The 20,903-nt window shown below is 38.1% G+C and overlaps 3 protein-coding genes and 1 pseudogene across 9 annotated transcripts; all 4 read left to right on the forward strand.

Annotated features, from left to right (window-relative positions):
• The first annotated feature begins 4,016 nt into the window (after window positions 1–4,016).
• On the forward strand, window positions 4,017–10,273 carry LOC132176385 (uncharacterized). 7 transcript variants are annotated; one of them, XR_009439515.1, is made up of 5 exons: window positions 4,017–4,173; window positions 4,665–5,025; window positions 5,285–7,205; window positions 8,394–8,508; window positions 9,074–9,436. XR_009439515.1 is itself a non-coding variant. In XM_059588584.1 (4 exons), the coding sequence occupies exons 2-3, from the start codon at window positions 4,679–4,681 to the stop codon at window positions 7,173–7,175; spliced, it is 2,238 nt and encodes a 745-aa protein (XP_059444567.1). In that variant the 5' UTR covers window positions 4,018–4,173; window positions 4,665–4,678; the 3' UTR covers window positions 7,176–7,205; window positions 8,437–9,065. The 7 variants fall into 7 exon arrangements, 1 of the variants encoding a protein (XP_059444567.1); XR_009439518.1 differs by having other exon boundaries at window positions 8,434–8,508; XR_009439516.1 differs by lacking the exon at window positions 9,074–9,436 and adding an exon at window positions 9,587–10,273 and having other exon boundaries at window positions 4,018–4,173; window positions 8,437–8,508.
• A 363-nt stretch (window positions 10,274–10,636) lies between these two features.
• LOC132175692 (late embryogenesis abundant protein D-29-like) lies at window positions 10,637–12,348 on the forward strand. The gene is made up of 2 exons (XM_059587751.1): window positions 10,637–11,168; window positions 11,549–12,348. Exons 1-2 carry the CDS (start codon window positions 10,698–10,700, stop codon window positions 12,155–12,157), a joined length of 1,080 nt encoding a protein of 359 aa, XP_059443734.1. The 5' UTR covers window positions 10,637–10,697; the 3' UTR covers window positions 12,158–12,348.
• Window positions 12,349–14,755: 2,407 nt separating this feature from the next.
• Window positions 14,756–20,517, forward strand: LOC132175778 (late embryogenesis abundant protein At3g53040-like; annotated as a pseudogene).
• On the forward strand, window positions 15,878–16,736 carry LOC132168141 (uncharacterized). The gene has a single exon (XM_059579234.1). The coding sequence runs from the start codon at window positions 16,064–16,066 to the stop codon at window positions 16,571–16,573; it is 510 nt and encodes a 169-aa protein (XP_059435217.1). The 5' UTR covers window positions 15,878–16,063; the 3' UTR covers window positions 16,574–16,736.
• Window positions 20,518–20,903: the final 386 nt, after the last annotated feature.

The raw sequence follows: 20,903 nt of genomic DNA on the forward strand, positions 1-20,903 counted from the left end.
GTTAAAATGCACCGTTTAAGAACTACCATTTAAGTTTTCGTTTTGAACTACTGCATGCAAGTTGGATCTGTACAATACAACCCCTACTACGATTTGACAAATAAAAAAAATAAAAAATAAAAAATCGGAGAAAGAAAGTCAAAATTTGCAATTTGCAATCAACGATCAGTGAATCAGAATTTGCATCTATAATTCTTTCTACAATATTTCTTCCTACCTCAATCCTTCAATAATTCATATCAACTTGAATCAATTTTTTCCTACAATTTCTTAAAAGGTTTCAATTACGGGATTAAACTTCAATATTTAGAATATTTTTAAAAAAAAATTAATTATTTGTGAATATATATTTTTTACTTATTTTAATTGTATATATGAAATATATAATTAGCTCCCTGTAGTATCAAAATGAACTTAATCCTTGACGTATGCCTAAAAAATTATTTAGTCCCTACAATCAAAAATAGATTTTGTTAGTGTGACACTTATTTAAATAGGACACGTGTCACAATTTTATTAGCCTTAACGTTTCACGTATTGAAATCTATTAAGTTAATAGATAGAATTTGGTTGTAGGGACTATTTTTTTATTATTATTATTATTATTATTATTATTATTTTGCATACTTCAAGGACCTCTAAGTTCATTTTGATACCACATAGAGCTAAATGCAAATCAAGTAAACCACGTTGACTGATTTTACATTTTTTTAAAAAAAATAAAAAATAAAATCTTGACCCCCTTGTATCATAATCTTGGCTCAGCATCATAGCACCCATACAAAATTTTTTTAAGAGAAAAGATTGATTCAAAAATACTAATAGACATGTCATATATTATACAAGGAATTCAAACATAAAACTATTTGATAGGAATAAATATATCATGTGTAACCTGAAAGCCTACAGCCCATCAGTGAGGCAATGATCCAAGTCCCAATCAGCAGGCTTCATAGTTAATAGAGATTCGGCCCAAAAGTATCAACAATAAATACTACAAAAGCCCGGTTGATTAAGGACTAACCCTCGGGAACAGACTTTCCGATAGTATCAAATCTTTCACTTCCCAGGAATCACTTATCATTACAAACAGACATCGTCAGTTATCCAAACTCTCAGAAAGAGGATCAAACTAGAAGACTCAAATAGGATCATCGCAAAGCATAGATAATATCAAAGAAGGAGTTCTAATCCGGTAAAACATGTTAGCCTATTTATAGGTCAAACCCCAGGTATCAAAAGCAAAATAATTGTTCTAGTGCTTACACTATATTCTCAAAGATCTTACTTTAGCATAAGATCGGGAGAACACGCTCAACATCAAGCATTTTCTTCTCGTGTTTACCTTCTCTATTTCACGGGTTCAACCCGTAGTTCGCATTCACACCGTATCAGAAACTGTTCTAGCAATATACATTTACAAAAAGGCATCATAGTATACATGCACATATATACATATATAAAAGTGACTACTGAGAAAGCTCACTTTCATTTACCACCTTTGAGGCTTTGAGGGAAAGCTGGGCTGAATCTTGGCAGGACCAAGCTTGGTTATGATGAGGTCATAGAAAAGGAGGGAGTAGTTGTTGTGTCATATATTATTTCCTAATGAAATTTTATTTAAAGAAAAATACATGACACTATAATTTCATCCAATATTCATCTAAAAATATTGATGTGACACTCTCAATCAATTATTATATTTTTTGGGGTAATTATATTTTTCTCTCATCAACTACAACGCATTGTCACTTTGCCCCCATGAACTGACAACTTTACTTGTAACACCTCAGCCCCATATTGAGAAGATGAGAAGAAGCCCGCATAGAGTGGGTGATTTATAAAGATAGTCATGGGTGTCAAGTCCCACATTGCCTAGTTACTAGGTGAAACTAAGCTTTATAATGAATTTTAAGGAAGCTCCAAATTGACTAATCATTTTGGAGTAATAGCGCAGATGTGGCTAGCGTTTTTCTCTGGATCGTTACTAGTGGTATGTGACCTCAAGAATTTAAGAAGGAGGGTTTGTAACACCCCGGTCCCATATTGGGAAGATGAGAAGAAGCACATATAGAGTGGGTGGTTTATAAATATAGTCATGAGTGTCAAGTCCCACATTGCTTTGTTACTAGGTAAAACTGGGCTTTATAATGAATTTTAGGGAAGCATCAAATTGACTATCCTTTTGGAATAATAGCGCAGATGTGGCTAACGCTTTAATCTAGGTCGTTACACTACTACCCGACCCTATCAAATTACCATAGGGTTGTCAGTTTGTGGGAGCAAAGTGACAATGTGTTGTAGTTAATGGGAGAGAAAATGTAATTACCCATATTTTTTTTTATTTAACAATAATTAATCCAATTGTTAGTTAAGAGTGCCACATCAACATTATTTTAAATCTTTATCATCACATTACTTTAGTCTCTCTTGATGATCCAGTGGTCTTGTAATCAGGTTTGATGAGTGGCTCACGGACATAGACGGCCAAGTTGCTTCTTCTGCACACACATAGTGGACATCTCTAGATTGCTTCAGCCACTTATGCACAATGAAGTTGATGAAAGGAAATCTCAGCAGCACTTGGGATTTCCAAGCCTAGAGGACCAAAGGTACCATCAGATTTGGCAAACCACGCCAAATAACAAAACCATGCCAAATAACAGAAAGCCAAAAGACGCACTCGGTGATTTTTTTTTGTCAAATACAATGACAGATCTATGGTGATGAGATTTGCAAAAGTATTGACCATCAGGAACAAGGCAATAAACCAAAAGAAGGAAATGAAAGAAAAATAAAATTCAAAGGACTACTTAATCCAATATGGCTTAGATTGCTCTGATACCATGAAAAAATTAATAAAAAAATAAAAGTATCAGTCTATGACTTACATACTTACATCTTACATCTACAAATGAGGCCCAGGGGGCTACATTATGCTCTTATTGTTTTATTTATATTACAATACAAATGCTCATATTTATAGGAGAATTGAAATAGATAAGTACGGTAAACAAATTTGATTACCATCAAACCTGATTACAATCACTCTTATACAAGGTAAATAACATACAATATCAATTTAATATATTTCCTTTTCTATAACAAAAATGAACCTACAAACTGAGCATAAAAACATGTTGGGTAAAAACTCACAAAAGGATCGGCAAACAAAAAATTCGCAAATTCAAACATGGTTTTGTCTTATTAAAAAAGATAAATAAACCTGGTGCGGATCTTACGTATTTAATGGTTGATTTTCAAAAATGGAGGATAGGAGAATACGAGAGAATACTAAATACATTTATCATTAAAGAAATTCAAAGTTAATGGCCTTGGGGGATGGTGATAGTACTATTTTTTTTTTAACATGTCTACATAAGAGTGGGGAGGGAGATTCGAACTAGTGACCTTTGTTTCATTAGCAGTGGTCCAAGTCGATTGAGCTATCTCTTAGGGATGACAATACTATTAGTAGTCTCTGGAGGACATTGACAATAAAATGGTAATTTAAGTGAGTATATATACTCTTCCTAAATATTTTCTAATAAAAAATATTCAAACACTCAAACAAAGAGAACCTAAAATGATAATCCTATGCTTATAAAATATTTTACTAAAAAAACTCTTATAAAGAGATGTGGCAAGATATGATTGAATTTTTCAAAATTTTGATTCATCTCCTTTTCAATCACGCTGTACCACATCACTTTGTAAAAAAAAGAAAGATAAATAAAAATTGCAAAATATTTTGTAAGCATATCATTCTAGTTCTCTCCTATTCTTATTCTACACCACATGGCACTTTAAAAAAATTTTAAAAAAAATTATCAATGACTTATCTAATATCACACTAATAAAATTAAATAGGATAAAAATGAAATAAATCAACGGACAAGAGGGCATAAGGAAGTTGAGACATCAGCGGCTGAAAGGGCCGGACGTAGTTATAATAAAGTCAGACGCGGGGTACCGCATAATCTGCTGGGTAAAACGTATGACGTTTGATCAATTGATTTTTATTTCTTTCTGGGTTGTCCGGCTCTGGGCGTGCGCTCCCCTCCCTCTCTCTCTCTCTCTCTCTCTCTCTCTCGTATTCTATTTCTACAATTGGAAGAAGCTCGAAGAAACCACCGAACTGATTTTCTCAGACTGCCTTAGATTGGAGTAAAGGTAACATTGTTTTACAATCAATTTTAGGGTTTGACTTTCATCAACTATGATATTTCCCCCTTAAATAGGAGACTTGGGGTTTTCCTGCATCTTTGTATAATTTTTTTTTTTTTTTTTGGTTTTTTTCTTCTTATTTGGTAGAAACAATAAATATAATTATGTATTTTCATATTGATTGTTCCAAATTCTGGTTTTGTTTGGTAGTTTTTTTTGTTAATTTGAAGTTGTGGGGCAGACTATGCGGGTTTATTTGCAATTCTGTGTGAATTGTGTTATGATATAGTGATTTTATCCTTGCTGTGTAGAAGCTTCAGTGAATTTCAATGGAATCTTGTATCTAGTTATGCTTTTTGCTTTTTTCTTTTTTCTTTGTGTGTGTGTGTGTGTGTGTGTGTTAAACATGCTGTTCTGAATGCATCCTATTGTAGGCATTGGTTTCTGTAAAAAAAATTAACAAGATTATTATGTAACCTTCTTTTTTCAATTTCCAGTATCTAGGTAGGCCATGGCCGCCAAGAAAATTATAGCAATATGTCAGTCGGGTGGGGAGTTTGTGACGAATAAAGACGGGTCGTTGTCTTACACCGGGGGCGAGGCCTTCGCGATAGACATTGATGAGCAAACACAGTTAAATGATTTCAAGTCGGAAATAGCAGAAATGTTTGATTTTTGTATTGATACAATGATTATCAAGTATTTCCTTCCTGGGAATAAGAAGACTCTCATCACAATTTCCAAAGACAAGGACTTGCAACGCATGGTGAATTTCCTCGGTGATTCTGTCACGGTTGATGTGTTTATCATGTCAGAGGAAGCTGCTGCTCGAAATGTATCCAACATGCCTGGTAGTAGGTAGTTAATACAGGTCCTACATATATTCAGCTGCCTCCATACCTGCAGCAATCACAACATGGTACAGGGGTTGGAGGATGTGCCTGTCAATTTAAAAATCCAAAATTCCCTTGTTTTCGGTTGTCAATTTCATTAATGCCTCTCTGTACCACGGTGTGAATTGTTGTGGTGTTGAACCATAATGAGTACTTACTGAAAATGTCTTGGAACCCTACATGTGCCTTGGCTAACAATCTTTTTGGCACATTTAATCATGCAGGTCAAGCAGGACAACTGTTTCAGAAGCAGTGGTTCCGGTAGTTACCCCTATTGATATTCAAGTTGATACAGCTAATGCCAATAATCATACAGATATGGAGATAGCCAATGAAACAGCTCTAGTTTATCCTGCTGGTTCTAATGATGACAGACATCGGAAAGCGGCACAACAGTGGGAAAACACCATCACTGGTGTGGATCAAAGGTTTAATAGCTTTAGTGAATTCCGAGAAGCATTGCACAAATACTCCATTGCACATGGATTTGCTTATAGATATAAGAAAAATGACAGTCATCGTGTCACTGTCAAATGCAAATCCCAAGGTTGTCCTTGGCGGATATATGCTTCAAGGTTGTCTACCACCCAGTTGATTTGTATCAAGAAAATGAACACACAACATACTTGTGAAGGAGCCGCTGTGAAAGCAGGGTATCGAGCAACTAGGGGTTGGGTGGGAAGTATCATAAAGGAGAAGTTGAAAGTTTCCCCAAACTACAAGCCAAAGGATATTGCAGACGACATTAAACGGGAGTATGGGATTCAATTGAATTATTCTCAGGCATGGCGTGCAAAAGAGATTGCGAGGGAGCAGCTTCAGGGCTCCTATAAAGAGGCATATAATCAGTTACCCTTTTTCTGTGAGAGGATAAAGGAAACAAATCCAGGGAGTGTTGCCTCATTTACCACCAAGGATGACTCAAGCTTCCATCGTCTCTTTGTATCATTCCATGCCTCGATATCTGGTTTTCAGCAAGGATGTCGCCCTCTCCTTTTCCTTGATAGCACTCCTTTAAACTCAAAATACCAGGGGGTATTATTAGCTGCAATAGCTGTAGATGGTGATGATGCTATCTTTCCAGTAGCCTTTGCTGTTGTAGATGCTGAGACTGAGGATAACTGGCATTGGTTTTTAACGGAACTTAAATCTGCATTGTCAACGTCTCAGCAGATTACATTCGTTGCAGATTGTCAGAATGGTTTAAAAAAGTCATTGGCTGAGATATTTGATAAATGTTACCACAGCTATTGTTTACGCCATCTTGCTGAGAAACTTAATAAGGACTTGAAGGGGCAATTTTCTCATGAGGCAAGACGATTTATGATTAATGATTTTTATGCGGCTGCTTGTGCACCCAAACTTGAGGGTTTCAACCGTAGTGCTGAGAACATCAAAGGTATTTCTCCTGAAGCTTACAATTGGGTTATAGAAAGTGACCCAGAGCATTGGGCAAATGCATTCTTTGGAGGAGCAAGGTATAACCTCATGACATCAAACTATGGACAACAATTCTACAGTTGGGTCTCAGAGGCACATGAGTTGCCAATAACACAGATGATTGATGTATTACGAGGTAAGATGATGGAATCTATCTATACACGTAGGGTGGATTCCAGTCAATGGACGACAAAGATAACGCCATCTAAGGAAGAAAGGCTACACAAAGAAACTTCAATAGCTCGATCACTTCAAGTGTTACTCTCACATGGTAGCACATTTGAGGTGCGTGGAGAATCAGTCGATATTGTTGATATTGATAATTGGGATTGTAGCTGCAAGGAATGGCAACTTACAGGTTTGCCTTGCTGCCATGCTATTGCTGTATTTGAATGCATTGGTAGGAGCCCATATGATTATTGCTCCAGATACTTCACAGCCGAGAGTTACCGTCTAACGTATGCAGAGTCCATTCACCCTGTTCCAAATGTAGACAGACCAGTTCAGGGTGAATCAGCTGAGGTAGTAGTTACTGTAACCCCTCCACCTACTAAACGACCACCAGGCCGACCAAAGATGAAGCAAGCTGAATCCATAGATATAATTAAACGCCAACTCCAGTGTAGCAAGTGCAAGGGCCTTGGTCACAATAAGAAGACATGCAAAGATTCCTAGTGCACAACATGTTAGGACATTGTTAATTAGGTAATCATGCTCCTGCGTTCCAGCTGTATATATTTTGCAATTTTTGGTTGGCTGCTGGGGTTTGTGCTTTGGGAACTAGTTCTTGTTGTGTTTGCTGTGTTTACGTGCCTGAGATTCTTTACTGCAAATGTCCATCCGCAGATGTACATGCAACCCATGCATGCACATGTGATTTTGCATATTTCATGTCATTACCATCATTGTATTTGTGTCTTTATGTGAAAACACATTTGTATTTTAAGGTTTATAAGGCGTTAAATGTAGGGAAAAGTAATTCCATATGGTCAAGGGGTTACTAATTGTTTGATTATTGGCCTTTGCTTTCTTTTTTTCTTTTTTTTCTTTTTTTTTTTTTAAATATGAAAAAGATGCACTGGCTTCTGATGACAGCCACAATCAGATGGTTTGCTTGACAAGTTTTTTTAAAAAAAAAAATTTTTAAAGGAAAATAAAATTATTGGGAAAAATATGTAGCCCGAGGTTTAAGGCTCTGTTTTATGTTCCAATTTGCTTAAGTATGGACCTGCCAAAGAAAAGTTACACGTATATGAATCAAAGACATTGAGTATCATGGTGGTAATCGTAATGATTGTTTGGGTTGTTAATGATGTTAAATATTGTTTCTTATTAACTTGATATGAAACCAGATAGAGAGGTCTATCATACACTCCCATTAAATGGGGACTACAATGATCCATATATGGAAACATAATAAGAGGGATTGGATTGTTTGGTTGGGCTGACGAACCTTTTGGAGTAGGTTTATCTAGGTTGGGTATGTTGTGATATGTCAATCTTTCTCCCTCATGGTTAGCATGTTCAGGATTTACATGTGGTTTTAACTGGTGTACTTACATTCTTGTGTTTGACATATATTTCTTTTTTCTGAGCCCTTTTTTACATATATTTCAGTAGTATGTTTGATAAGATTTAGTACATCCTAAAATGTTCGTCTTCAAGTGCAACACCTGTTGCTGTATTTTGATAGGATGGGGCATGATGCATGTTATGTTCATCTGTTCCACTGGCGGTATGCAACATACTCCACGCCGTTTGCTTGGACTGTTTAAAATTTGCTCTTATCTCTTATGTTATAGTTTAAGCACTTATCAACTTTATAATGCCTCATTGCTTGGCAGAAGGTTGATCTGCTATAATATTCCATTTATGTCGGATCTGAATTTATAGGTACTATTTTGAGTCGATGACAGTATTTTTGGTTTGCAAGCAGATTCAGCGTCAAAGCACAGCAGCATTTTGTTCTGGACCATTTTAAAGAGACATGGCGAAGACAGGATGCTTGGTACATTCTTTTTCCAATGTATTTAACCTGTATTTGGTTTTTGCTTCTGATTTGCAAACCCAAGTGATGGCCTGGGAAATCAGATGCAATTGGAGCTAGTAGTCAGGTTTTACCTCTCTAATTTGCTTCTTGCTGTTAGACAGAGAACAAACTCTCATTTCTTATTCTGAATATATAAATTCCATGTGCTAGAGTGTAATTCTAGAACTAAAGTGATCCATGGCCATGTTAGCATTTACTATTTGTTTGTTAGAATATTTGATTAAATGAATAAATTCACAATTTTCTATCAACTTAAGTTTTTAGGAAAGTTGATTATTTAACATGTTATTAGAGCAAATGTTTTGAGTTTAAAATCGTGACTCTAGTTTACCTCTCATTTCAATTAAATTTTTCACGTATTGAATCTCCATTACTGAGGAAAAGTTTGAGCTTACAATGTGAGAGAATTAAAAAAAAATTAAATGATTAAATTTATCATTTCTTATTAACTTAAGTTTTTGGAACAACTTATGATTTAATATTAGTATTAGTATTGCAACTTATATTTTGTTTAATTTGGTAGAGAACGTTTTCTTGCTGAAGATATGTACTCGGTTGTGAGGTCGATTGCTTATCGGTGATTTCGCGGTGTTTGGGAGTGCTCTCACGACACATTTCATCAGTTGGATTTGAGCCTTTTTTTTTTTTTTTTTTTTTACCTCGAACCTGTTTATAGATGGCACTGTGGTGTTTCAATGAACCCACTCCATTTATTTGCTTTTTACAATAATATTAATGAAATTGTGACTGGTATAACCTTCTGTGTGTTCTACAGTGGAGCTGTGTGAACAGAACTTGTTACTTTGTTATGGCCAGAAATTAACAAGATGGCTCTCCTTTGTCAAAACGTGCAAAGATGGCTGTGCTAACTGTTAATATCTTTCAACAGTTGTTATAACCATTTCCTCCTCTACAATCCTTATAACTTCTCAGTATATTTAACAGTTTATAATTCATTCATATGCAGAAACTTCTTGTAACTTTGTTTTGACCAAGAGTTGTAACATGAAATATGCAATTTGGTTGTGTTTCACAGCATTATTTTGTAGCTTTTGTGATCATCTTCTCGATGATTGTTATAACCTTGATGCATTCTACAAATGAAGATGTCAAAGGAACCTATAACATGAAGGATGGCTTTGGTTGGCGAAATCTGCAGCTATGGTGTGCGTGAACATCGTCATTCCATTACTTGAACTAAACTCTCAATTTCAACCTTTCTTCTTCTTCTTCTTCTTCTTCTTCTTCTTCTTTTTAAAAGCTGGACTGCAGATTTGATCCCATTTGTTATGTTCTTGACATTGCATTTTTCCTTGTTATTGTTATTGCTTGTTTGTAATTCTCAGATCTTGTTTGTTCAAGAGACTTTGTTTCAATGTGGCCTACCAAATAAGACAAGCGGTTTCTTCAATGTGCCTCCTCCAGTCCTCCTTCCTCTCTCTTTCGTTTTCTTTCCTCTACTCTTCTTTTTCTTCTTTTGGTTTCAACTGAGCTCGGCACTGAGCTTCATCGTGGACGCTTTTGTTGGTGACTTTGAACTCACCAATACATGCGTATATTGGAAACGGTGAAATGGAGAAGATCATTTTCCGCGTTGATGTAGTTAAGTCTCCTGAATAACTGTCACTAGACAGTGAATATAGTCAGTTTAAAAAAATAAAAAATAAAAATTTACTTAATATAACACTATGTACACGATTAAATGCAACAAATAGGTTAGGATGTCTATTGAAGGGTTTTTTCAAAAAAGTGAATAAATAAATCAGATTGGGTTTATAAATCTATGAAACCCATGTCTAATTTTCTTTCCTTGTAATGAATTTGATCATGTCTTTAAAAAAGAAAAGATCAGGTGTCAGAAAGTGGAAACAAGTTGATGAAGGACAAAGCTACTGTAGTAGTAGTAGTGGGCATTCGTCGGTGCGTAGATAAGGGCAAAGGCATGCACTAAACGACAATTAAGATATTAAAAACGCTCTTTATCCTTCCAGTGGCGGCAAAGACAATGACAGATTGACAGTGGGCCGCCCCAACTGTAAAACGACAATTAGGAAAGCCTTAAGTACAAATACACGTCGCCCGACACCCTTCCCTATAAAATCCCAGCCCCAACCCATCCAAAAATTACACTTGGCTCTCAATATCTCATGGCTTCCAAACAAGCTTCTCGGTTCTTCGTTACGGTGGTGGTGGCATTGCTTGCAATCTCCACGTTGGGTCATACGACCTACTCGACAGAAGAAGGTGGTGGTGGTGATGAGTACAAGGAAGTAAAGAAGGAGGCGGCGCCAGAGAGCAAAGAAGCTGCGGCTTCGGAGTCGTGGGCCGGGTGGGCTCAGGAGAAACTCTCTGAAGGGCTTGGAATAAAGCATGGTGATCATGAGTCTCACTCCAACAAGGAAACTGCCACGGAGAAGAAGCAGCAGACGGAGAAAGTCAGAGATGATGAGGAGCAGGTGAGTACTCCGGCAAAGGAAAAGGCAAAGGAGATTTATGATAAAGCCAAAAACAAAGCAGGGGAGTCCGTAGAGGCTGCCAAGCACAAGTCCAAGTCCAAGTCCCACGAACAAGTCAAAGATAATGTTGCTGCTGGTGGAGGAGACCACCCTGAGGAACTTTGAGCTCATCATATCAGCTGCTTCAATTCACACCACCATGCGTGTTTGCTTGTTGTATATATATAAAAGAGCTTGTAATTCGTGTTGTTTTGGCGATCCAAGGTTTCCTTTTGTGTTTGATGTAATCATAATAATTACTTGGTATTAATCTAAAGGAGTTTTTTTATTCCAACTTCTTAATACCGCTTGAGAAGTGCTATAGGTTTTTTTTTAAAAAAATAGAATAAACAAATTATTAAGAGTTAACTATTATAAAACAATTAATAATTATAAAACAAAAACTATTAAACAATTAAAACAAAAAAGCAAAGCAAATAAAAAAATCAAAGGGGGTGACCGGAGCCACCCCATTTTAAACAATCATTAATACAGATTGACAGTGCGCCGCCTCAACTGTAAAACGACAATTAGGAATCCATAAGTACACGTCGCCTGACACGTGTCGCCGTCATGTTCGTCGTCCTCTTCCCTATAAAATCCCAGCGCCAACCCACCCAAAACGTACACTTGGCACTCAATATCTCATGGCTTCCAAACAAGCTTCTCGGGTCTTCGTTACGGTGGTGGTGGCGTTGCTTGCAATCTCCACGTTGGGTCATACGACCTACTCGACAGACGAAGGTGGTGGTGGTGGTGGTGAGTACAAGGAAGTAAAGGAGGAGGCGGCGACAGAGAGCAAAGAAGCTGCGGCTTCGGAGTCGTGGGCCGGGTGGGCTCAGGAGAAACTATCTGAAGGGCTTGGAATAAAGCATGAATCTCACTCCAACAAGGAAACTGCCACGGAGAAGAAGCAGCAGACGGAGAGAGTCAGAGATGATGATGAGGATCAGGTGAGTCCCGCAAAGGAAAAGGCAAAGGAGGTTTATGATAAAGCCAAAAACAAAGCAGGGGAGACCGTAGAGGCTGCCAAGCACACGTCCAAGTCCCACCAAGAAGTCAAAGATAATGTTGCTGCTGGTGGAGGCCAAGACCACCTTGAGGAACTTTGAGCTCCGCTGCTTCAATTCACACCACCATGGCTGTTTGCTTGTCGTACGTATATATAAAAGAGATTGTAATTCGTGTTGTTTTGGTGATCCAAGGTTTCCTTTTGTGTTTGATATATGTAATCATAATAATTCCTTGGTATTAATCTAAGACTCCCCTTAATTACAGTTCAATAAGGATTTTTTTATTCCAATTCTTCTTAATCCTGGTGGTCTATGGAGTTAATAGAGTCGGAGAAGTGTTTTTTTTTTTTTTTTTTCAAAACATAGTTCACAAATGTGTTATTTTTATTAGTATCCTTGTGTGATCGGTATTATTCTGTTATTCTTCTATTTAAAGGGGAACGACTACCAATAATAAACTATTGTTTTAGAATATAATCTATTGTGCTCCCTCCGACAAACTCATCTATCTTTTCCTATGATTTGTTACTAGTAGGTTCACATTCGTGTTCATTTTCCCACGAGTCATTGTGAAGCACTTTCTCTCACCGAATAATATATCATATTTATTTTATGGTCGGGTCTAATGGTGTACATGATTTTACATTATATGTATGCATTTTTTAAAAAGCATGCATGCCAACACTAACTTCATACAAACAATTAGATGTACCAACTTTAAATCTCGATAATAAAATAGATACTATCTATTCTTATTTGAAATAAACAATCATTGTCCCGACTACTGCTTTTTAAAATTGTAGCGTTTTTCTAGTGTCACAAAACAAAGATTAGACTTGAATCCGAATCAATCGGCCCATGAAATTTGGGCCGGTTGGGCCAATCCATATCCTAGGCTAAGGCGAGGCAAAACAAATGTATACATGATACTGTGTTATTTAAGAATTTTAAATGACTTGACAATATATTCATCATATAGCATCATTTACACGGTTAGATATAATAAAATAAAATCTTAACTATTAAATGACTTAGGCTAGGGTTTTCTCGCTTTCTCTCTAGTGCCGCAACCTCAGGTAAGCCTCCTCCCCCATGGTAAGAGGAGGAGGGATGGCCGTTTGCTGCCTCCCTCCTCCCCCTCTCCTGCCCTTGCACCGGGTGCCAATAGTTTACTTGATGTCCCTGACCCGGGTTGCTTCCTCCCTACCCCTTCTCCGCCACCCCTTCCTCTTTGTTCCGCTTTTGTCTCTGGCGGGGCTCTCTGGTTGTTTTTTGTTTCTTTCCCTTTTGTTTCTTTGCTATGTTTTTGGTATGTTGTTCTTGTAGCTTTGCCTGTGTGCCACTCAGTGTAGGTGCTGATTTTGGGGTTTCTTTCAAACTCCCCCCTGTTTTGTTTTATGTTAACCGATCTCCTCCACCCGCTTTACCACCCACTGTCCGCTGCTGGGTTTTTCCTTGCGCCCCTCCAGTGAAGAGCCTCAACGCCCCCTGCTGCGATGGTTTTCCGGCCAGCTGGCGATCGGCTTCTCCTCCCTCTGTCCACTGTTTTGGGCCTTTTTCCGCGTCCCCACCCCGTCGAGCTTGCAGCGTTCCCTTCCGATGTCAGTCTCCGGCGAGTGCACTATGAGCATCCATGCTGCGTGTGCCTGTTCCCGTTTTGTTTTACTTTCCTTGTATTGTCTTTGTTCATATTTTTCCCTATATGCATTTCATTCATGTTATTTGCTTGTAATAAGGCTCTGCCTCTTTGGTTCGCCCACGTTTTATTTCAATTTTCTTGCTTCTGTTTATAATAAGGCTTTGGGCCCTCGATCTGCCTGCTTGAATGTGAACTGAACTTTGGTCCAAACCTTTGGGTCGTGGATGTGATTTTTGGTCCAGGCCTTTGAGTTGTGAACGTAAACTTTATCCTGGCTTTTGGGTCGAGAAGGAATTTGAGCTACCTATGCATTGGATTGCGTCTATCTTATGCAAATCTGTTATCTCAACTGAAAACTAGTTATAGGTTAGCGGAGGTTTTAGGTGATGATTGTATCTTTGTAGCTTTGGCTATAATTTGCATTTTTAGGGCTTTGTGCTTCTACGATATAAGAGCTTTATACTCATGATTATTATCGATGAAATTGAAATGTTTTTCTTTCAAAAAAAAAAAAAAAACTATTAAATGACTTATTTCAAAATATAGATACAATAAAATTAAATCATCTTATTTTTACTTGAAATTGAGAGAATCCTATTGATAAAGTCGTAAGATGTCAATGTTTTTTTTTTTTTTTCTTGTGTTTTTCAGATTGTGGTTATAAATCTATGAAGCCCATGTGTAATTAAGTAATTTTCTTTTCTTGTAATGAACTTTATTTTGTCTTAAATATTTATTATTTATTATTATTATTTTAAAAAAGACATTCCCACGGTGCGTGGATAAGCTTTTCCCGTGGATAAAGGCATGAAATTAATATATTCGGTGCATGCGGTTCCACCGAGACAATGACACACCGCCGCTTTTGGGACTTCATCATCCCCAACCTTAAACGACACATGGAAGCCATAATGCGACACACGGCCAACTCACCACTTCCCACCTTATACGCTGGCCACGTCGCCTGACACGTGTCTTTGCCACGTCCACCGTCTTCTTCCTTTAAAATCCCACCCCAACCGCCCAAAACTTACACTCGCTGCGATTTGAATTACAGAGCTTGTTTTTTTCTCAATACCCTTTGATCGACATCGCTCCTTTTCTCAGTAATTTTGCTCGACATTCGTTTCCATGGCTTCCAAACCTTATTCTCGGCTCTTCGCTATGGTGCTGGTGATGCTGGTGGCGCTGCCGCTTGCGATCTCCAGCGTGGGCCACGATGTGCACTCGACAAATGAAGGTCGGGGGTACGAGGAAGTGAAGGACAAGGCAAAACGTGCCCAGGATAAGGCGGCAGAGACGGCGCAAGAGAGCAAAGAGGCTTCGGAGTCGTGGGCTAGCTGAGCGAAGGAGAAACTCTCTGAAGGACTTGGGTTGAAGCATGATGGTGATGATGATGGCTCCAAGGGAGCTGCCAGGGAGGCTTCTGACATGGCGTCTCACTCTGCAAAGAAGACCAAAGACGTACAAGGCCCAGGAGGTGGCTTCTGGTTAGTACCCTTCTCTCTTCTTTCTTTTCCCGCAATTTTTTTCGGCATAAAAAGTGCGATTTTAAACTAAATCTCTTGCAAGTTTGCGTTTGTAATTTAAGAAAGTGTAATTTATCTGCCCATCAGAAATAAATGAAGAGAAATTAGAGTGCATTTGGCATTGCGTAGACTAAAAATGATTTAAATTGATTTGATAGATTAAAAAGTGGGATTTCAAACTAAATATTTTTGAAAGTTGGAATTAAAAATGACGTTTTGAAATGAAGTAATGAGATTTTGTTCTTTTTTAACATAGTTTTGAAAAGATAAACTGCGAGTCAAATCACATTTTAAAATTTTGCATATTTTTAAATATCTCACTTTTTTCTTGCGATTTTAGTTTAAAATGGTAAGAAATTGCAATCCCAATCCTGCTATTTTAGATGCTAAACCATGATTTAAAGCCTAAATAATGGTGTTTCTAATTGTTGTGAGTTGGATGGATGGGTAGGAACCGGTCAAAATAGCGCAGATAAGGTTAAAGACGTTAAAGATGCAGCAGCCGAGAAGGCTAGAGAAGTCAAGAACCCTGCTACAGAGAGAGCCGGTGACATAACAAATGCAGCAAAGGAAAAGCTCAGTGAGGCTGCAGGAGACAAGCTACTGTAGATGAATAACAACTTAAACTATTGTAGTAGTAGGCATTCGTCGGTGCGTAGATAAGGCATGCACTAAACGACAATTAAGATATGAGAAACGCTCTTTATCCCCCCATTGGGTGTTGGAGTGGGAGGCAAAGACAATGACAGATTGACAGTGCTCCGCCCCAACTGTAAAACGATAATCTTAAGTACAAACATTGTAAGCCCGACACGTCGCCTGACAAGTGTCGCGGCCATGTTCGTCGTCCTCTTTCCTATAAAATCCCAGCCCCCAACCCACCAAAAACGTACACTTGGCTCTAAATATCTCATGGCTTCTCGGCTCTTCGTTGTGGTGGTGGCGTTGCTTGCAATCTCCACGGTGGGGCATAGGAACCACTCGACAGACGATGGTGGTGGTGGTGGTGGTGGTGGTGATGATTTCAAGGAAGTAAAGGAGGAGAAGGCGCCAGAGAGCAAAGAAGCTGCTTCGGAGTCGTGGGCTGGGTGGGCTCAGAAGAAACTCGCTGAAGCGCTTGGAATAAAGCATGATGAGTCTGGCTCCAGGAAAACTGCCACGGAGAAGAAGAAGCAGACAGATGATGAGGAGCAGGTGAGTTGGGCAAAGGAAAAGGCGAAGGAGGTTTATGATAAAGCCAACAACAAAGCAGGGGAGACCGTAGAGGCTGCCAAGCACAAGTCCCACGACCACGAAGTCAAAGATAATGTTGCTGCTGGTGGAGGAGACCACCTTGAGGAACTTTGAGCTAGCTCAGCTGCTTCAATTCACACCACCATGGCTGTTTGCCTGTCGTCGTATACATAAAAGAGCTTGTAATTCGTGTTGTTTTGGTGATCCAAGGTTCATTACTTTGTTTTAATCTAAAACTCCCCTTAATTTGAGTTCAATAAGGAGTTTTTTATTCCAATTCTTCTTAATGCAGCCATATACATATGACCTTGGATGTTAAACTACACACATTCCACCACACTATTCACTTCATTTTTCTTCAAAAAAATAAACATCAAAACATTCTCACTTTTATATCACATTATTTACTTTTTATATCACATTATTTACTTTTTATTACTATTCAAATAAAAAAAAATCACTATAAAACAAAAAATTTCCACTTTTCAATATCAATTTTTCATTTTCCTATATCAGTAATTATTTTCTTTTTTAATTTTTTAAACTATGAACAATATCGTGGGAGTAGTTGTTATTTGCCAAACATCCTCTATAGTCTAGGTTACTTACATGGTTTGAGAAGTGTTACGCTTTTCAATTTTCAATTTTTTCTTAGAAAGAACATTTTGTTTGGGGGTAAAATTAATATATATATATATATATATATATATCTTGAGAGACAAAAGTTAATTTTTAAAATATATTGGGGACCACCCTTTGGCCCCTGAGCGAAGGAGTGGTTCCGATCCTGGTTCACAAATGATATGTTTATAATTTATCGCCTCAAGGGAGGAGGGATGCCTGTTGCCTGCATCCCTCCTCCCTTCTTTGCTTCCCGTTTTTTTGTTTTAGGTTTGTTTCTGTCTTTGGTGTTTTCTGTTCTGTTGTGCTTGTGTTCTCTCTCGGTGGGTACTGCTTTTGGGGGTTTTCACTCAAACTCTCCCCCTCCCTGTTTGTTTGTGTGTGCCGCTGATCTCATCCGCGCTCGCTTCGCTGCTTACCGCTCCCTGTCGGGTCTTTTCACGCGTCCCTCCTGAGCCAAGCTTTTTGTGCCACCTTCCGCGGCGGTTTCCGGCCAGCTCGCGATCGGCCTCTTCCGGTTGCCGTGACTCGCTTTGAGTATTTTTCGCATTTATTTTCCTGTTTTGTTGTTTTTCTGTTTTGTATTTCCTTTGAGTTCCCCTGTATTTAGTTTTATTTGCTGTAATTTCTTTTACTGCATTAGTTTTATTGTTCCCTGTATGGTTTTATTTATGCTTGTAATAAGGCTTTCTCCTCCTGCTTTGTTGCGCCCGGTTGCTGCCCGATATTACTGGTCCAAACCTTTGGGTTGTGGATGTGAAATTTATCCTGGCTTTCGAGTCGAGGAAGATGAGTATCGGCTTGTGGGTTTTGCTCTCAAGGCCGAGGAATAAGTATCGGTTAGGGGGTTTTGCTCTCAAGGCCGAGGAATAAGCGCTACCTATGCATTAGATGGTGTCTGTTTGATGTAGATCTGAGTTTTCAACCTGATATTTAGTCATAGGTTAGCGGATGCTGTGTTTTGGTTGATTTGGTCTGTTGTTGATGACTGTATCTTTATGTTCGGCTATGATTTATTTCAGAGCTTTTTGCTCTGTTTGTAAGAGCTTTAGGCTCACAACTTTTATCAATGAATGAGTATGATATGTTTCAAAAAAAAAAAAAAAAGATATGTCTATAATTTATAATTTTGGATAATTAATACTATCTTATTAAATTGTGACACATTATTTAGAAATAAGAAAAAATATATTTGGAAAATGTAGCATTTTTTGAATGGTTTAAAAGTCCTTTTTTGATTAGTATCCTCATGTAACATGTAGTCTATTATTTTTCTATTTAAAGGGGAACGACTACCAATAATAAAACTATTGTTTTAGAATATAGTCTATTGTGCTACCTTGGACAAACTCGTCTAGCTTTTCCTATGTTGTTACTAGTAGGTTCACATCATTGTTCTTTTTTTTCTTTTCTTTTTTCCTCTTCCTCTGATTTATTTTTTTCCCTTGAGTCATTTTGAAGCTCACTCTCACCGAATAGGATATTTCAATTTCAAATGAAAGAAATAATATTTATTTCATGGTCAAGTTTAACGGTGCACATAATTTTACATTATATGCATTTTTTAAAAAGCATGCCAATATTAACTTTATACAAATGATTTATCAACTTTAAATTTCGACAGTAAAATAAATACTATCTATTCTATTTGAAATAAACAATCATTGTCCCGACTGATGCTTTCTAAAATTATAGCATTCTTCTAGCTTGGCAAAACAAAGGTTAGACTTGAATCCAAATCAGCCCATGAAATCTGGGCCAGCAGGGCCAATCCATATCCTAGACTAAGGCCGAGGCAAAACAAATGTATACATGATATTGTGTTATTTAAAAATTTTAAATGATATCATTCACAGTTAAACGTAATAAAATAAAATCTTGACTATTGAATGACTTATTTCAAAATATAGATACGATAAAATTAAATCATTTTATTTTTACTTGAAATTGAGAGAATCCTATTGATAAAGTCATAGGATGTCAATTTTTTTTTTTCTTGTGTTTTTCAGATTTTGGTTATAAATCTATGAAACCCATGTGTAATTTTCTTTTATATATATATATATTAAAAAAAAAAAAAAAAGACATTTCCACGGTGCGTGGATAAAGGCATGAAATTGAAGTATTCGGTGCATGCGGTTCCACCGAGACAATGACACACCGCCGCTTTTGGGACTTCATCATCCCCAACCGCCATAATGCGACACACGGCCAACTCACCCACTTCCCGCCTTATACGCTCGCCACGTCGCCTGACACGTGTCTTTGCCACGTCCACCGTCTTCTTCCTTTAAAATCTCACCCCAACCGCCCAAAACTTACACTCGCTGCGATTTGAATTACAGAGCTTGCTTTTTTCTCAATACCCTTTGATCGCCATCTCTCCTTTTCTCAGTAATTTTGCTCGACATTCGTTTTCATGGCTTCCAAACCGCCTTCTCGGCTCTTCGCTATGGTGCTGGTGATGCTGGTGGCGCTGTCGCTTGCGATCTCCAGCGTGGGCCACGATGTGCACTCGACAAATGAAGGTCGGGAGTACGAGGAAGTGAAGGAAAAGGCAAAACGTGCCCAGGATAAGGTGGCGGAGACGGCGCAAGAGAGCAAAGAGGCTTCGGAGTCGTGGGCGGAGTGGGCGAAGGAGAAACTCTCTGAAGGACTTGGGTTGAAGCATGATGATGATGATGGCTCCAAGGGAGCTGCCAGGGAGGCTTCTGACATGGCGTCTCACTCTGCGAAGAAGACCAAAGACAAGGCCCAGGAGGTGGCTTCTGGTTAGTACCATTCTCTCTTCTTTCTTTTCCCTCGATTTTTTTCGTATAAAAGTGCGATTTTAAACTAAATATCTAACAACTTACAAGTTTGGATTTGTAATTTATTCGCACTTTAAAGTGATTTAAAGCCTAAAAAATGGTGTTTCTAATTGTTGAGAATTGGATGGATGGGCAGGAACCGGTCAAAATAGCGCAGATAAGGATTCCGAAGCAAAACAGAGAGCAGCCCAGAAGGCAGGGGAGACAAAAGAGAAGGCATCTAGGAATGCGGAGGAAACGAAGGGTGCAGCCCTGGAGACGGGGAGTGGCGCGGTGGAGGAAGCGACGAGGAAGCAGGCGGAGGCAGAGGAGCAGCTGAGTTGGGCAAAGGAAAAGACAAAGGAGGTTTATGATAAAGCCAAAAGCAATGCAGGGGAGACCTTGGAGGCTGCCAAGCACAAGTCCCAGGAAATTAAGGATAATATTGTCGGTCGAGGAGGCCACGATGAGGAACTTTGAGCTGCTCCACACCACAGCAGGATGATGGGTGATGGGTGATTAACATTTATTTTGTTATGTTTGTTGATCAGATTCTGCAGGTTGTCGTATGAAAGAGTTTTTTCTGTGCTTGTGTTGTTTGGAGAAGCTTTTGTTTTTGTAATGGAATGTGTATTTGGTTCTTTGCTATTATGAATCTTTGGTGTATATATATATATATATAGAGAATAAAATTCTACCGATACAACTTCTGGATAAAGAGGTAAACACAGCTGATTCAACGTATGAATTTTCAAAATCTCATTGTTGTAGTGATCCTAACTCCTAAGTCAATATGCAACACAAGAAACGAATTCACTTTCCCGCAGGCTCAAAATGCTAACAAGAAAAGAAGTCTCAAATCAGACCCAAAATGGTCTAAAACGGGCCTTAAAAAGAATCTTTAAAAAAATGCCTGTAACACCAAAATAGGCCTAAAAAAGTTTAGAGAAGCCGTACATCAAACTATCATTTTGTTGAGGGTGGCCGAACTATTCTCGGAGAACCACCTTCATTTTTCAAACATCATATAGATA

The sequence above is a fragment of the Corylus avellana genome, chromosome ca1, assembly GCF_901000735.1.
Source record: "Corylus avellana chromosome ca1, CavTom2PMs-1.0".
Lineage (NCBI taxonomy): Eukaryota > Viridiplantae > Streptophyta > Magnoliopsida > Fagales > Betulaceae > Corylus > Corylus avellana.

Bases quoted from the DNA above. Each gene is read 5' to 3' on its own strand.
- LOC132168141 (XM_059579234.1), top strand. From the start codon at position 16,064: ATGTTCGTCGTCCTCTTTCCTATAAAATCCCAGCCCCCAACCCACCAA.
- LOC132176385 (XM_059588584.1), top strand. From the start codon at position 4,679: ATGGCCGCCAAGAAAATTATAGCAATATGTCAGTCGGGTGGGGAGTTT. The intron at 5,026-5,284 runs GTAGTTAATACA...TTAATCATGCAG, and splicing joins TCCAACATGCCTGGTAGTAG to GTCAAGCAGGACAACTGTTT.
- LOC132175692 (XM_059587751.1), top strand. From the start codon at position 10,698: ATGGCTTCCAAACAAGCTTCTCGGTTCTTCGTTACGGTGGTGGTGGCA. The intron at 11,169-11,548 runs TGAGCTCATCAT...ACAGATTGACAG, and splicing joins GAGACCACCCTGAGGAACTT to TGCGCCGCCTCAACTGTAAA.